The 18,328-nt window shown below is 32.2% G+C and overlaps 3 protein-coding genes across 3 annotated transcripts; all 3 read right to left on the bottom strand.

The window, feature by feature from the left end:
• Window positions 1-4,576: 4,576 nt before the first annotated feature.
• Window positions 4,577-6,328, bottom strand: LOC11420929 (solute carrier family 25 member 44). The gene has a single exon (XM_003603138.4). It carries the CDS (start codon window positions 5,903-5,905, stop codon window positions 4,859-4,861), a length of 1,047 nt encoding a protein of 348 aa, XP_003603186.1. The 5' UTR covers window positions 5,906-6,328; the 3' UTR covers window positions 4,577-4,858.
• Window positions 6,329-8,507: 2,179 nt separating this feature from the next.
• LOC11433490 (uncharacterized) lies at window positions 8,508-10,689 on the bottom strand. Its single transcript, XM_024778537.2, has 4 exons — window positions 10,185-10,689; window positions 9,315-9,577; window positions 9,018-9,179; window positions 8,508-8,934 (listed from the first exon to the last, which is right to left on the bottom strand). The coding sequence occupies exons 1-4, from the start codon at window positions 10,561-10,563 to the stop codon at window positions 8,593-8,595; spliced, it is 1,146 nt and encodes a 381-aa protein (XP_024634305.1). The 5' UTR covers window positions 10,564-10,689; the 3' UTR covers window positions 8,508-8,592.
• Window positions 10,690-15,928: 5,239 nt separating this feature from the next.
• LOC11433492 (glycosyltransferase BC10) lies at window positions 15,929-17,927 on the bottom strand. Its single transcript, XM_024777819.2, has 2 exons — window positions 17,337-17,927; window positions 15,929-16,727 (listed from the first exon to the last, which is right to left on the bottom strand). The coding sequence occupies exons 1-2, from the start codon at window positions 17,925-17,927 to the stop codon at window positions 16,140-16,142; spliced, it is 1,179 nt and encodes a 392-aa protein (XP_024633587.2). The 3' UTR covers window positions 15,929-16,139.
• Between the last annotated feature and the right edge of the window lie 401 nt (window positions 17,928-18,328).

Genomic DNA, 18,328 nt, shown 5'->3' on the forward strand with positions numbered 1-18,328 from the left:
CCCATTGCCATGCCTAACTGCAATGGGGTTCTGCCCCTTGGATTTCTTAGCAGGTACTGTTTGATTAAAATCAACAACAAAATCAAGTGCAGCAGTAGCAACATCAGGGGGAAAAGGTATTAACTATTCTGAACACCATTTGATTCTTATAAAACCACATTTTTCACAAAATATGCAAAATAACTGTGAGCCTAATTTATCTTTCTTTTCTAACCAATTAAGCTGGAGAAGCTGTCGCATTTCACACATATCATATGATATAAATGGAAAAAGTGATGATTGAATCTACATGTCTTATGTCATATGATATAAACAGAAAATTATATTTATTTAGTAGTAACACATATCAGAGATGTACAGTGACACTCAAACAAGAAAAGAAAATACATATTCAAAGAAGTAAGCACCCCATCTACATAACAGGTAGCTGAAATTTCTTCCATCCTTAGATAGATACTTATACTTAACCCTTCTTTCTGATCCTTATCTTTATCCCTTCTCCTCTCTCCATTGTTACATTTATTTGTTCAGATTTCATTAGGGTAATCAAGTATGTCGTCTGAGTATCTGCTAGCCGTTGTATCTGAAATATCTATGTGGTCCAGCAGTAAATCTACTAGACGATGATCAAAATCAAATTGCCTCAATTGCAATTGAACTCTTCTATCTATATGATATGATATGATATAAATGGAAAAAGTGATGATTGAATCTACGTGTCTTATGTCTTAGGATATATGCCATTGTAATTTCGGTGACCAAATAATTTTTACATGGATGATGGATGATTCATCTCCACGTGCCTCAGTTTCATTTTTTATGGAAAAGAAAAATAACCTATTTAATAACTAAATATATATGTTATTAATAAATTATTTATACATGATCAACATACATTACAAATATCAATTTCAACAAAAGTTTGTTTTTGGAATAATGAGAACCTAATTGACCAAACATATGCTCGTTGTCACATTCTCTCTTTTCGTGTATTAGGATTAGGATTACTATCGAGAGGTTACTATCAATGATTTATTTTTTCAACGATATTCTTAATAATATAATTTGATAAATCAACATGTCTTGTATCAATATTTTTTAATGACAAATGTTAGTAGTTAGTTGTTAGATTAATATTTAATTATTTACTCAAATTTTAATTTAGAACTTCCGACTCATTAACTCTTAATTCAAACAAGTTGAGTTACTCAACCCTACATTGATGAATTATTAATTCCAACGTCATCAAGTTAATTTTAATTTTTGTCGTTGGGTCACAAAAGGCATCAAAGGATCATTATATTGAACCCGTAGCAACCACACATGTTCGTTGAACCATCAATTTTTTAAACAACGTGGAACTTATAACTCACACTTATAGTCAACCCATTATATAAGACTCACACTTGCTAATGTTACATTCTGCTAAACATTTCATTCTATTTTCTAATAGTATCATATCCTTATTCTATTTTCCTTGCTAACTATTTTTTTAAAATTATTTATTCTACAATATGGCTTCTGTTGAAATTTCTCAAGAGTCTTGTCTATTCGATGTGGGACTTGGATTTTTCCCAATAGCTTCTTCTATCATTACTAATCTATAAAATGAAGGTTTTAACTCAAACTCAAAAGGATTAAAGGTAGTTATATGACCCAAATCTGTTTGAGTGTAAACTCAAAACTAAAATGGAGAGAGGAGTTCCGTGGCCTAACTTCCCGACCCTCTTCAATTCAAATTCAAATAATATCGTAAACATGTGGCCTCTTAAGACTAAGTTTAGATAGAGCAAACATGCGCATGCGATAAATAAAAATGAAGAATTGTGACCTTTGAGGCTTAGCATAAGTTCAAGTGAAGGAAGAACAATGCAAGTACTAGAGTAAGAAGATCAGTTAGAAGCTTTAAACAAGAATGACAAAAAGACTTAACATGCAACTAATGAGCAAGAAAGAGTCTTCGTTAGAATTCTTCAACAAAACCAACAAGGAGACTCACATTCAACTAAGGAGCAAAAGTTATAATTATATGTTTTCTTCAACAAGACTAGCAATGAGGTTCACTGACGCAACTAAGCAAGAATTGTCCCACATAGAAGAAGTCTTAAAGACAAAGAGATAAATAGCAACTATTGTAGCAAGAAGCGTGAAAAAGTTACTGCCATGGTGGCGGTAATACTTATTAAAATCAATTATGATATCTAAGAATATCAATACAAAAAGAGATTTTTTCACCAAGTTTGGAGGAGTTTCCGAAATATGAATTAAGGAGAAGTGTTGAAATTGATGCATATTTTTAAAATATTCTAGTAAAAATGAACAGTGACGTATTCGAGAAAACTATCTTTCAAAAAATAAATGTATTTGAGAAAACTAGAATCTATAGTCTAAAGTTGTTATGTACTCCCTCCGTCTTTATATATAATCCCTTAACCTTTTTTTGTTTTTTTTTCTTCACGTTTCTTAAGAAAAGTTGTTAGTGCAATTATGTGTCTATTTTGTATGTTAATATTACAAAATTATCCTTTGTTTGTATGTGTGTTAAATTTGACTTTTCATATTTCAAGATAAGTTAGTAGTATTAATTAGGGGTATGTTTAGGAAAAATAAATAAATATATCTAGTAATTTGAAAATTGGTTTAAATTTAGGGACAATTCTTTAATCAAATGAGTAGTTATATATAGGGACGGAGGGAGTATTTTTTTAATTGTACCTATAATGCTAAGATTAAATTATAGTCTATAAACATCTATGTCAATAGTCAGTTAAGAGTTAGATTATTAACTCTACTCCGAGAAACAACTTGAAGTATCTATAAATAGACAAGTTTTTGCGATATAATGTCAATAGAGAAATTATATTTGTACAATAATTTTCTTATAATTTTTGGGACAACCATCTCTCGTATACATTCATTATGCTCTTGTATTCTCTCTCTCTATTGTTTTAGTTTTCGTGTCAAGACATACATTTCTTTTTATATTCTTAGTTGGTCCCATAAATTATGCAAAAAGTGGTTGTTAAAATAACATACCTCGTGTCAATAAGTTTGAGGGTTTTACCAAAGCATATATCTCCTTGCGCAATAAGTTAATTACTAAAGTGCTGCCTCATGTTCCATTCTATTAAATATTTCACTGCTATTTTACACTATATTTCACTACTATATTTTCTAACCATTCTTTATTTATTATTAAGTGATATTTTTTTATTTTATTTTCTGTTGGAAGATTTAACCGTTTTCTGTGTGAGTTTTACTTTTCCACTCAACGACAACGGATATCTTGTTATCTTATCCTATGCATGTTGATGTTCCCCAACAAGAGAGTAGTATTTTATTGTCGGTGTTAAATTTCATGCGGCAATATGTCCCTTTCTAAGGAAAAGACTGTTTAAACTTGCCGAATCTCATGCCTTGGATAAACTGTATCTTTGCATGGGATCTCTGATTGGAGATTAGCACACTGTTTTTGCAGCACAATGTTCCACACAAAAACAAATTCATTGTGCTAACATCTAATTGGTATAAGTGGTTAAGGACAATTGATTACAAGTTTAATATATGGATAAAACACGGTTGAGAGAGGAATGAATGATCACTTGTGTGTTTTGTTTAATCGAAATGGTTTTACAGAAAAGAAATAGACCAATTGGCACACATTATTTGGTTAATCGAAATGGTTTTTCTCTCATCAGCTAGCACCTGGTTTTAGGAACGGCACACATTATTTTAGGAACGCCACCATTAATTTATCTAGGATTCGTTTTGAATTTGCCTATACCAAATTAAGAAGTTTCTTTTTCAATATCCATAATAAGATATTTTCATATTATTGTAAAAACAAGTGTATATCAAATTTATTTATTAGACAGTTGTATATCATCAATTAAGAGTGTCAAACATTGTTCAAAATTTATTTTATAAAGATTAAAATCATTTTCAACTAATTAATATGTAGTTAAAAAATATTACATTTTGTGGAAGTATATCAATCTACTTTTTTATGCAAACTTAGAAGATAAAGGAAGCATGAGCCAAAATTAGAAAACCCATAATTACTTGAGTCAATGAAATAAATAACCAACATTTTTACTAAAGAATATAAAAATATATTTAAAAAATAACTCTTCCTACAAAGAAATATTTTAAAAAATAAACTATCACATCGTCCAAAAGTATCCTACGCAACAAATTGTGAGTGACTTTCAAAAATTCTCCAATAACAATTGATCTTACAATACTTTTCAAATTTTTACCAATTGTAAACGACATCAATTTATAATTTTAATACAAAAATACAATCACCAAAATCAGCAATTTAACTAAAAAACAAGCCAACAAAAAAATTAAAATAAATTAATAATGATAATTTGATTTTGTCTTAAGGTCATATTTTGGAAGGCCTTAATAATGACCTTGTGAGTTGTGATTCATGTCACATTGTCTACATGACTACGTCCTTTGAAAACCGCAAAAGCCAGAGTCCTATCCATCTTACCCTCACACTCAAGATATGAGTAATCTAAGGAGCAATACCAATTTTTCTAAAATACGAATGAAAGACAAACTTCAATTATAGGAAACACCTATGGTAACTTTATATTAGAAAAGCAAAAGAGTTGAAGAATATACAAGCTCATCCATCATATCAACAGCAGAACATAACATACTAAAATTTAGAAAGAACATTCCAAAAGAAAGAAAAAACGATCTTAATCCTAATTCCTATAGTCCTTTGCATAGTTTGAAATTGTGTCCTGCAACTAAAATTATGACCGGAATGTAACTGCATTTGCAATCGCAATTTGAAACCATCATCATATGTACATATATCATAAAATAAAAGTAAATTGAATCAATCTTGCCTCTTTGTAGACATGCGTTTCAAAAACTCGTAAGTAGTAATCATAGTGGTAGCAGACATAGACATTGAAACCCACCTTGGTCCCAATCCTCTGTAACAAGCAAACAAACCACCTTCATTCACCAAATTCCTAACTGTTTGCACAAAAGTTAAAGGCCTCCTTCTACCATTCTCCTCTGTATCCAAAACCTGCAACCTAGTCTTAATTGTATCAAAAGGCATTGTTACAATTGCAGAAACCCCACTTGCCACAACAGCACTCAAACCTTGTACACCCACCACTGCCTTAGAATTAGGCCTAAAACCAACACACCCATTATCCAAATTTTGTTCCCTATTACCCAAACATGAACCAAAACTACTCCAAATAAACCTATGAACCATACTATAAGAAGTCCACCAAACAGCATTAGAAGGTGCATAAGTCAAAATTGAAATCCCAAATCCTCTATAAAACCCTCTTGGTCCATCAGCACAAAGAATTTTCCTAAACACATCAAAACCATTTCTATAATTCTCAGAGTTAAGATTAGACAAAATACTCTTCCCTCCACTATTACAACTACCTTGAACCATAAGTCTTTGACTAACAACATCAATTGGTGTCCAAACCAATTGCGCGGACATAGCAGAAGCAACACCAGCAGCAGCACTAGCCACAGCAGTAGCAGTATTATCAGAAAAACCCAATTCAACAAAAGCAGTACCAACGTTACTCTTAGTAACTTCAAGTGCTGTCATATAAAGTGCTCTAGCAGGGATAGTACCCATTAAAGAAGTACCAAAACCTTTATAAAAACCTCTAAAACCTTCGTAACGCATAATAGCACATGACATGTTGATACAAGAGTAGTGTGAAGAAGAAACCTGTTGTCGAGTTTTCAACACAACCATTGGATAAAGGGCTGCTGAAACACCGGAGAATAAGGCGGCGCCAAGGAAGAAAAACTTAGATTTATCAAGCATGTGCCAATCAATTTCAGCTGGTATGTGAATTTCTGAAGATGAATCATCTTGTTGGGTTGTTCTTAAACTCATCTTGATGGTGAAAGATAGAAAAAAGGAAGAAAACCCTTTTTGCTAAACGACAAAAAAAGTTGATAAATCACAATCGATTAAGATTATGATAAACTGAGGGTCCACTTTACTATGAAAATGGGTAAGGTTGGGTATGTTTTGTCTTTTCCTTTGTTTGAAAGGAACCCAGATAGAGAAGAGGTTAGAAATGGAAGAATAAAGTTATCAAGTAAATGGGTGAAACATTCATTAGTTGTTGCAACAAAAAGAAGAAGGTTGTGTCATGGTGGATAAAGATGAAAGGGGGAAACTAAACTTAAACCTAATGAAAGGAGAATGAGTAGGAAAACAGTAGTAGCATCAAGATAAATTTGGGTTTTTCATTTGGAGGTGTTGTTAGTTAGTACCAGCAGACAGAGTACAAAAAGCATAAGCAGCGTGAGGAAAAGGGTAAGGTAAATGGGATGGGACAAGGTAGGACTAGGTTAGTATGGATTTTAGGGATCAAAGCCACGTGTCCGTTGCTATCTCGGTGGCTTTTTCGGAATACTTGTTTTTTTTTTTTTTATTTTTATTTTCTTTCCCTTTATAATCTCTCTTGTTTTTCCCCTTTTCTGCTGTATTATTTATTTATGACTTAATTAAGTTTTTAGTCTTTATAAAATAAAATTATACTTTTTAATCTCTGTGACATTTTCCTTAAATATTTTATAGGACTAAAAATATTGATGGAAGAATTTTATAGGACTAAAAATGCTGATGAAAAATTTTATAGAGACTAAAAATGTTGATGAAAATTTTTATAGGGACAAATGTGATTTTATTTTGTAGGGACTAAAATTAAAATTCTGAATATTTATAAGGATCATTTACTTAATTAATTATTTATTTATTTATTTATGATTTCGATTTATATGCAGTTTTTGATCTCATATTTTTATGGAAAATGTTAAAGATTGTCTTTGGGGCATTGATTAAGATCATAAAAATAGAAACATTGTATTGGGAAATGGTGAAAAGCGAAAAATTTGACTTTTTAAAAATCAAAACATTGTTGAATCTCTTATTTATTAAAGTTAACCCGAACGCTGACTGTTTCATCCTATAATCGTTGCTCCTATTTTCAACTCATCGTTTCTACTTTGTTTTTACTAAACGGAGTCCATCCTATAACAGTTTCCTCCTATTTTGTTTCCTTGCTCCTACTTTGAGGTGTGGCGGTACTTGAAATTTTTAGAAATTGGAACTTTAGAATATAATTGTTCTTGAATGTATGATTTAGGGTATCTCTATCACCCCTAATTTTCCAAACGTTGTTGGCTTCTACTTGGAAATAGGAATAAAACTTAATAGACTGATCAATTCAATATGCTATATTTATTATTATAAAAAAATATGAGTGGATAGTAAGAAAAAAGAGAGCATGAGTGGACCTTTAATTAAAAAAATAAAATTTAGTATAAGTGAACCAAGTGGATATGAAAGCATGGGTGACGAACGGTTAATATGCACATGAGTAATATATGGGTCCTATATATTTCATGGGTGGCGGGGCTGCCCCTTTTCATTAGTCCCTAGCTCCGTCCCTGTACTTAACCTATAATGTTACGTTACGGTATCAAGGACGATGTCATGGAAAATTATGTTATGGTACAGTACCAACGTCTATGCTTCTTAATATTATGAAATACTATATGACAATCATGACATTCATCTAAACTATTTTGTTACCTATTACCGTCAAATATTACCTTCCATATGACCCGTACGTTAGCACGGGTCGATGATCTAATTCTATGTAAATATACCACTTTTGGTTTCCTTAACCATTGCCCTTAGAGCACTGGTTAGCAAGATCCTATTTTTATTGTGTAAAACCTTTCAAAAATAATTTTTGTATAATTTTTGTTTTAGAACGAAATGGGGTGTAAGCAGTTTGGAAAAAACTAATAAACTCAGAAAATCAAACTAAATTATTATGACTTTTGATTTTTAGGTTTTTAATTTTGAGATACAACGAACGGTTGAACTATATTAAAATCACCTTACATTTTAATAATATCTCTTCTCACACCTTCACACTTAAAGTCCAATATGTTTTTACTCAACAGTCCAACACTTCATTGAATCACCTTTTTTTTTTGTGGTCGGGATTTGAACCCCGGACCTTGCATATATTATGCATTATCCTTACCAACTGAGCTAAGCTCACGAGGACCATCGAATCACCTTTGTCATCACTCATGACACCCTTACACCCAAAATCAACTTAAAAATGTTTGTTGCATAACTATTGATAATACAAGGGCTAATAATGTTGCACTCACATCTCTAATTAGAGGGATGGGTAATTTGAAGGATCATGCTTTGTTTAAGAAAAATAATATTTGTACAATCATTGTGTATCAATTTTTATTATAATTTTCTCTCTAGTACTTACAATATGTTTTTACTTTCTATCTCTCTTGTTTTAGTTTTTGTGTCCATACCTACTTTATTTATAAATTTATAGTTATCTTAAAAATAATTATACAAATGGTTGTTCAAATAACATCTTTGTTTAAGGGAGAGTTCATAAATTTGACCTTCCCTCTTATAATATTTAATATTAAGATACATGATATTCATTCCTAGTTTCATTTCAAGCAATTTCTTATAATGGCCTACTTGTTTACCAAAACATTTTATAACTATTTGGTCTTTGCCCTTTAATCAAATTGATGGCTGGAAAACGATCTTTCTGGCGGTAAAAGGCCAGCAAACCCAACAGCATGAGTCGGAGAAGGACGAGTTTGGTTTGGCCAAGCCATGACATGAAGTTGAATCGTCTCATATTGGTCTATTGCAGAAATGAGAAGATCCTTAATTTCAGCATGATCACAACAATGTACAAGACCGTCCGAACAAACACTCGTCGGTATAGTGTTCTTGTCATCCAACCGCGAAATCACGAGAAGGAACCCGTTTGCAGTTGCTTCTTCATGGAGCTCTCTTAATCCACCACGATCCGCTGACGTGTCCTTCATCACTGAATAGATGCACACAAAGCCCTGCAACATGTATGTGTGTTTTGTAAGTAACATTTTATAAAATTTAGTTGTTTAGAAAGTTGGTAAGGATTTTAATCATGCACCTCTTCTGTTCGTTTGATTTCCATTCCGAAGCGTGCTTCGTCGGGTTGAGGGATCAATTCTATTGGAATTTCTTCTAGTCCAGGTAGAAACCATAATCTTATACCATGAATTATTTGGTTTGTGAAATGGATTTGTTGGTTGCTAGAGAGACTACTCTTTTCCTGTGTTTGTGTAGTGGTAAGGTTCAAATTGTCTCTATTAGTTCATTCCTTTGAGATTTTTCTATTACTAGATTGAAAAGAAAAAAAATGCATATCACAAAGAAACCTAGTTACCTAAAGAAAAAGTAAACATACCAATGTGGTTGGAATAAGTTCAGTTTGGACATTTACAAAAACAAGAGGGACACCTGAGGAAATTGCTGCACTAAACCAGGTCATGCACCTAGCTGTGGTGGTATTGATGCAGTTCTCACTGACCAGTGGCATGAATAGAATAGAGCTTACAACTGAAGAACTTTGGTGAGGCAGATAGGAACCTACTTTCATCTTCCAGTCATATTTTATCGCATCTTCATGGAATCGTCTTGCTTGTATGTGCATTACTCTTCTTGTCATTACTGCAAAAATTGAAAAAAGAAACGTGTCTTTACTATTTTAATTGCTGGTTTGGTTATATTGCAAATAGCAAGGGATTCTTCTTGAGGACAGGAATAAAAAAGTATCTTGAAACTCTTAATATGGTCCCTGGTATATTAAAGAAATTTCAACTCTTACAATAGATAAAATTCAAAATGGAACTTTTGATCTGCATATATGATTGTATAATTTTTGTCTCACGAGTCACGGCACTAATTGCTCGGGATAGGTTCCCTATTCTCTAATTACAATCAAATTCCTCCACCACCCGGCTGTCTAATTTATGAATGACGCATAGGTTACCAGCGCTAAAGATGTACAACGGCAACATAGTGATTGAGGGGCAGTTGTGACTAGAGAAAAATTCGGAGGACTTAATTCGTACAATTGAAACATGAAAAGCGAAAACTGCACGATCCTAATATCTACAGGGTTGTAAACCATGGTCTAGCACATGTAGTTAGTGTGCAGGCTATTTGAGTGTTGTGAATCTCAAGGTAGAATCATAAAAAAAATATGTAGAGGATAAAAATACAATTAAGACTAGTTAAAACTTTGTGAATAATAATGATAAAAGAGAGTATCTACCCTGAAGTTCAATACACTGCTTTAATGTTAGATCTGCTAAATCTGCAATATGCCTATGATCTGTTGTGGCTTGGATAGTATACTTCCTTCTAAGAACGGAGACTTTCTGTTGCACGATACATGTCTGCAGTTTCAGCAAACCATCGCCTCTTCTAACCTGTATCCATATAGACTCCACACGTCGGTTGATCTTGCCAAGCTGAGAACTAAACTCAGAATTGGTCTTGACCGATACAAAGGATTTATCAGCGTCGTCGACATCATGTTCAGAGAATCCTTCAAGGATGTCTCCTGGTAATGGCATGCTCTCATCCCATTCATCAGCTACCTCTTGCTTCACTTGTTTCACACAAACAAGTGTTTGATCTGAGGCAGCCATTTCCTCCTAGGATATGAAACTGAAAATTGGGTCCAAGCTAGTTATCCTAGTAAAATACTAGTGTGACATCTTGAAGTTAAATGTGTCTATATGCTTTTAACATATGTTCTTTCTTGTGGCCTATAAAATATCGTCCTTCATTGTTCTGATAAGACAAACACCAAGAGGCCAAAGCTATGGCCGGCACCAAATTTCTCATTACCGGCTGCAATTTCTTTTACTGTTATTTTATTTATATTACAAAATATTGTCAAACATAATCTCTTACATTTTTGTCAAATAAAAAAAAAACATAATACAGGAGATAAATTAGCTCTTCAATCATTATGACAGAGAGACTAATTTGTCCCTAGAATAAAAATGTCGGACTGATTTTAGTTTTTTTTTTTAGGACTAAATTGGTCTGAGTAAGTTGCTTGATTCTTGTATCAAATTTTAAGGATTTAATTTGTATGCAATATTTGTGTGAAGTTATTCTGTACATACATGCAAAAGTACGAGTTTTTTTATATGAAACAAATGATTATATTCATTAATTGTTGTTACAAGTATCATAGAATTCTTCAAAAAAGTATCATAGAATTCTGTGTAAAACCACTTTAGTATATCAATTAAACTCTAACTTTAATTGTCAAATAATCTAAAATGGAGGAATGCCTAGTTTTATTTTTGGTTTGGTCTTACATTAAATTTCACTTTGCACGCTAGAGCAAACTGACATAAGAAAATAATTGCACAACTTTTGCACCAAGCAACTTTTAACAGCCCAACAAACCAAAATATATACAATCTGAGGTTACAAAAAATTGTAACAACGACAAACTTACAATATCCACATTAACACCACCACCAATTACACTATATACGACCACCAATCAAGAATGTCTAAAACAATCAACAAAACAATAACAAACAAGAAAAACAACCAAGCAATCCAGACACAAGGTACAAGTTAAAAACCAACAAGTTAGCCACTCCTCTTTCTCCATAACAATTGGACACGACACACTGTCGCTGCTGCGGCTAAAGTGGCAAGTAGGCGGCGATGTTATAAAATGCGGTTGGTATATGTCCACCACAATGTTTAATCATTTCGGTTTGAAGGCTTTTAATTTCCCTTTCAGTCCTTGCCCTTGCCTCTGGATCCTGTCCTTCCCATTGTTTTGCTAGTAATTTGATCTGCTTCAAAAGGCTTTTCACCTGTCGTTAATTTTAAGATACGTTATATTAGCAAAAAGAAATATTCATTTGATTTTACAGTACCAAATAAGTATAACACACAAGAAAGACTTTTACCTTTCTGTGAGGCCATCTGGGTAACCCTGCTTTACGACAAGTTTTCTTGAGAACTGTTGGACATAACTTAACTTTCTCATGATCTGCTGCTTCATCAATAGGTAGATGAAAGTAATCACATAAATCACTCAATTTCAGTTTTGCAGATTTTTTCCTCTGTTCAATACAATAGGGTATATCAATTTTTTTTTTTAATAACATAAGTTACATAACATGCATGCAACTACGATATATTCATTATTTATTGTTCAAGAAAACATAAGATCGAGCAGTATATATTATTACTTGTTCTGAGAGGTTCCTAAGCGTTCCATTATCACCCATTTGCTCTTGCTCTTGCTCCACTTCATCTGTAAACATAAGAACCATTCAACCTTAACACAATGTCAGATGAATAAAAAGAAATAAAAATGATGATTAAATAAATACAAATACAGATACTAAATACAAAAGTACTTTTTTTCCCTTTCTGTCGTGATTTCCAGGACAAACCTGAATTATTTTGAATAAGACCATCCATATTAATATCACTAAACCAATCCAATCCAGTGCAAAGAGTCTCATAAAATTCAGACATTGGATCTTGCATAAGAATGTATCCTGCTAAATGACGTTCCACACAGTACTGTGCCAAAAAAATCTTTATTTCACCAAGGCTTTTCCCACAAAAACTGTTACAAAAGTTTTCAATTGTTATTATTATTATTCAAATGTGACAATTTTAAAATCACAAAAAAATATATTAAAGAAATTAATGCAGAGTACTATACTAAGACTTGGAACATACTCAATCATTTGATAAACTGATGGGGCCCCATTAACAGGTATCTGATGGTGAATTGCATGTGTAATCAACGCCAACCTTCCATGAATCTCAAGCTTTTCAAATTGCATACCTATAAATAATTCAAATAAAGATATATATCAGAAACATGGGCATTAATTTCATATTCATTAATTTTGGCCATATATATGATTAATTAAAAACTAACCATCAGTGTGTATGATTTCTCTGAGAACTTGACAACAACTGCAAAAATACGGGGTTACTGTGGGTGGCCATTGATTAAGTGCTCGCAGTTCGGTTTGGTTCAACAAAATGGGAATCTGAATTTCAGGTATACTTTGTTGTTGATTCTCATATATTCTTGATGAACTATCACCCACTTCAAGGCTATTTCTTCCAAATGAAAAATTAATACTGTTTTGATCATATTGATCTTGAACCATTGGAACAGAAAATGTTTCATTTGTACTACCATTTCCATGTTGTTGTAACATAACATCCGAAAATGAATCAGTATTACCACCCTGCCCTTGTTGAATATATTCATGGTGATTTTCTGGTGGTACTAAATTGTACATATAAGGATCATTACAACCACCATGCACTTGTTGAATATGATGATCATTTTCTGGTGATTCTAAATTGTAAGCAAATGGATCATTATTACCACTATGATTCTGTTGTGGCAATACATTGGAATTAAATGGATCATTTCCATTATTACTATTACCACCATGTCCATAGTAATTTTCTTGGGATGGTGGACTGGAAAAAACATCATTAAAGTTACTAACTATTCCAACTCCTTGAAGATTTTGGTGGGGTCCATTATTTTTATTAATGGATAAATTGATATGCTGAGTTTGTTGGGACAATGAAGTGGGACCCACATTGTTGTTATTGTTATCAATGGATAAATCTGCTAGTGTTGGGTTACTCATATTGAAGAAACTTGGGTCAAGGGAATTTTCGAAACAGTCAAACATGAGATCTTCATCTTCCATACTTGGATTCATTTTTTTTTTTTATAATTTTTTTTTAAAATTTACGTTGGTTGAAACAAAATTATGGAATGGTGATGATGGCAGTAGCGGCGCTAGAAGAAGATGAAAGCGCCGCCACTGATGAAAGTTTAACAGAATTCGTTGGATTGTGAAAGTGAAAGGAGAATGAAAAGAATTTTTCAGAATGAGATGGAGATTATATAAGGGTGAAAGAGGTGCAATTGGCGGTTAATTACCGTTTGAAAATGCATGAAGTCGTTTCAGTTGGGATTTTTGAAAAACGTGATTATTTGATTTCGGCTTCACTAACAAAACCACGTTTCAATTTTTTTTGACAGGTACCAGGTTTCAAATTGAATTCGAAAATTTTCAGGCAAGTAAACCATTTTGTGTGAAAATAAAATAAAATTTAGACACTAAGACAAAATGGTGATATTCCTTTTTTATCATGTGTTTAAATAATTTTCATTAAAAAAATCGATTTGTCTCAAATAGGTCTAAAATTTGTGGTTCACCTAACTCAACTGGTAAAAATATTGTAATTATTAAATCGAACGATGTGATCGGGTTTGAACCTCGACTTCTCTATTTATATATGTTTCTAATAGTTATGGTCATTTCATTTATCTACAACAAAAAAATTTCTTAAATTTGTAACAAAAATACATTGAGAATATATATACCAGATTTGGGTCCAAACATAAACCACATCGGTCACGTTAGAGTAGGACTCCAAATTTTTTATGATACAGACCGATGCCTAGTTTACCGGTGTGAAGTGATCATTGTTCAATCTTGTTGGATGTGTTCCCGCGTAAGGTTTCCAATTGTCTCATGAACGACATAGATAAAAACCAAACGTAATCGTACGATCACTGTATTTTTTAACATCAAAATACATATATCATATGTGATAGTATGTGTTTATCTATATCTTTTTATCAATTGTATTTGTCATCAAAATTTTGATGATCGAAAAAATTCTCTATTAAAATAGGGACATCACACTTTTACCTAATATCTGAAATTAGAAGTATGGTTCACATTTTTTTTTATATAACATCTCTTATACGTTCAACTTTTAACCATATCACAAAAGATTTGCAACAATATGTTTTACTTTTTTTTAAGGAAAATTTGTCTGCTACTTAAAATTGAGCATTATCAATCATTGAATAATTCGGCAATTGATATTTTGATTTTGGTTACTGTATTATCAGTATGAAGTTTTCATGACAGTTTAACGGTGTTTTGTTTCCTGATAAGGGAACTTGAGAGACACGTAAGGCGAATTTTCTCCTCACGTCTGAATTTTGTTCATATGTAATGTTAAGATGCATATATCGAACCCTTAACCACTTGCACAAGAAGTTAATGTCCCTTACAACTTAAACTTTTATTTTTTTGAAGAAGGCAAAATAAACCACTGAAAATGACACCGAAAATATCGAACATATGATCTAAAGAGTAGCACATTTCAAAGTCTCAAGTAAACATCACCCGATCAACCCACCTTTCTTACTTAAACTAAGGAAAATGTTAACGAGTGCTCCGGGGCACTCTTTAAGGACCATAAGTAGTAGGTATTTATGAAAAAACATGTAATCAATGTATTGGAAATCGAAACATTTGACTTTTTAAAAAAATAATTACTTATTTTAGAATGCTTAAAGAGTACCCCTGAATACTCGTTAACAAGACCCTTAAACTAATTCATTGTTGGTCAATAATTAATAGGCTTAATGATGTGATTAGTCCTTGCAATTAGACATCATTTAAAAATTCGTCCCTGTAATTGCTAATCCTGGCAATTTAGCCTTGCAATTGTTAATCATTTAAAATTTGGTCCTTGGACCAACTTAATCACTGCCACGTCACTAATTTGATGACGTGGCAATCACTGTCACACATGAAATTCCAATTTTGCCCTTAAGAAGAGGACAAAATATTGAAGAAAGAATTAGAAACCCAGGGGTAAATTTGGAATTTCATGTGGCGTGGCAGTGATTAAGTGGGGAGAGGGACGAAATTTTAAATGATTAACAATTGCAAGGCTAAATTGCCAGGATTAACAATTACAGGGACGAATTTTTAAACGACGCCTAATTGCAAGGACTAATCACATCATTAAGCCTAATTAATATCATATGCACCTATCTTTGTTTTTAAAAAACACAAAAGTAGTTGAAATATTGATTTAGATCTTCTCAGTTTTTTTTCTTTCTTTCTCAGATTACATAAAAGCACGTCAGAGGAACTAAATTCATCAAAATTGAGAAGGGATATAGTAGTGAGGAAACAAACTAGACAATTTCTAGAAAGAATAATATACTCGCTATGAAAAAAACTCTAAGCAATGGCCAAATTCTAGGTGTCACTAAATGTATTACATAAATCGATGAACGTTTCATCTGTGGGGGAAAATGTAGCACAAGTGAACATAATCAATGGAAGAAAACAAAACAAAAATATATATCTGAAATGTAAAATCAATTGAATTGCATTAACTTTGGAGCATATCTAACCAATATATCCAAAGCATGAGGAGTGAACTTCCTTGCAAACAAATGACAAATGGATGTCCTTCCATTGTGCTCACAAGTGCTTCCAAACCTCAACCTCTCCAAAAATTCAGTAGTCACATCTTTTCCTGTAAAACTTGAAGGATGGGGTCCACCTTTTGACCAATCAACCCAAGTTAAAGTCCTATTAGAATTTCTCTTCCCAAATTCGTTGCTAATAAAAGTTGGCAGGTAATGTTCATCACTATAGCATGGAGTGTTGCAATACTTTTTGAACATAGAAAAATATGTCTTGTCAGAAACTATGTGAAGTCCAAGGTAACGGTCAATTTGAAACCATTGAGACCCTTTTTTCCATTGTGAATTCTTAATCTCATTGGCTTCCACAAAGGTTTCATTTGAGTTCATTAGATAAGTATAAATTGTGGAGAAATTGAACAATGGTATACATGATTCTGAAAGTAGTACAAATCTTTGGTTTGAGAAATCAAGCAATGCATTTGCTAGTAGACGCCTCTCTGCCTCTATCATGCTAGTCTCACCCCACTTTACCTCCTGCATCAACAATACAAAATTATATTCCGACTTTAATTATTTTTATTTATAAGTTATTTCTATAATAAAAGATAATATAAAGTCAAATTGTTTTTCTGTAAGCTATAAATTGTTTTCATAAATTATCATAGAGAAATTGTGAAATTACCTCTCAAAAAACTTGTGAAATTAAGATACACACAAATTATGATAATGCAATAGTTGTTTACGTAACTCTCTCAAATAGTTTCAGAGGCTTATAATAAGTCAACCAAACCAAGTCTATGTTAAAAAAATAAATAAATAGAAAAGTGCTAAATAGTACTCCGTATGATGGAACTTGGAAAGTCAATAACGAAAATATATGAATATAAGTGTTAATTTATTATTGGATGGTCAATTAACTATTCCACATTTTGGGGAATACATGTGAGAGTGAACAAGCCTTTTGCACTAAAAAATGAATAAGTTTGTCATACTAAAGGAAAATGTTTCAATATGAACTAAGTATTGGAGACTAAAATATAATCGAGAATCAGAAACATGACAAATACCGCTACAATTGTATGTTTTTTTGTGAGACATAAAAATAACAAAGTCTCAAGAAAAAGAGGATCTTTGAATGTGTACCTTGCTTGGGATTCTTCGGCCATGAAACACAGATCTTTCATTGTAAACCGTTTGATTGAAAGATGGACTTGGATGAATGTAGATTGAATACATCCCTTCATTTCCTTTGAAGAATTTCTCCCAAAAAGGAGCTAACAAGACGGGACCTTTTGTCAAAAACATAAAGGCAATCTTTGGTGTTTGATTGAACGGAGGTTCGTGAATCATAGAAATCAACGAAGTTCTTCGAAACAATTCATCATCGTTCATATCATGTGTAACCATTGGAATCTTCGAGTAATCCTCCAAACTATTTTCATTGATTGAAAATTTTGTTTGGTTGTTTTGATAATGTGATTTTGTTGAGTTGTTGGATGAGATTGGAGGAGGAGAAAAATGAGAAGGTTCATTGAAGATAAGGGGTGGATTTTGGAGTTGTTGCAATTGAATGTTGAATGAAAATGTTTTGGCACAAAAAGTGAGTGTAATACCAACAAGTAAACAACAGCAGCAAAAAGCTAGGTTAAAAGCAAAGAAGTTACGGGAATATAGTTTAGCAATGAAAAACTTTAGATACGAGGTTATGCTTTGTTGATCCTTATTGTTCTCCATGGTCATGGGAGAAAAATAAAAATGGAAGAGAATTTGTGTTGCAAGTATGAATTGATATTTTGTATTGAGTTTTTAACATTACATGTCAAACAAAAAACGTGTGTGAGGCAGAGAGCACTGATAAAGCTTGAATTTTCCCTTAAAAAATACTTTGATTGATACCAAAATTGATACCAAAACAATACTAATAATGATATTGTGTATTTTACCATTATTACATAAGATATGGAACATAAATGTTTTTCTTTTTCCTTTTTAGAGAAATATGGGACAGAACGATAAAATTTGTTTTATAAACAAAAAATGGTTTATTGATTAAATGAAATTATATATTAAACAGTTTCTTCTTCTTTTTTTTTTTTCTCACCGATTTTTATGGAAAAACATAGTCTAATTAAATG

Source organism: Medicago truncatula, chromosome 3, assembly GCF_003473485.1.
Source record: "Medicago truncatula cultivar Jemalong A17 chromosome 3, MtrunA17r5.0-ANR, whole genome shotgun sequence".
NCBI lineage: Eukaryota > Viridiplantae > Streptophyta > Magnoliopsida > Fabales > Fabaceae > Medicago > Medicago truncatula.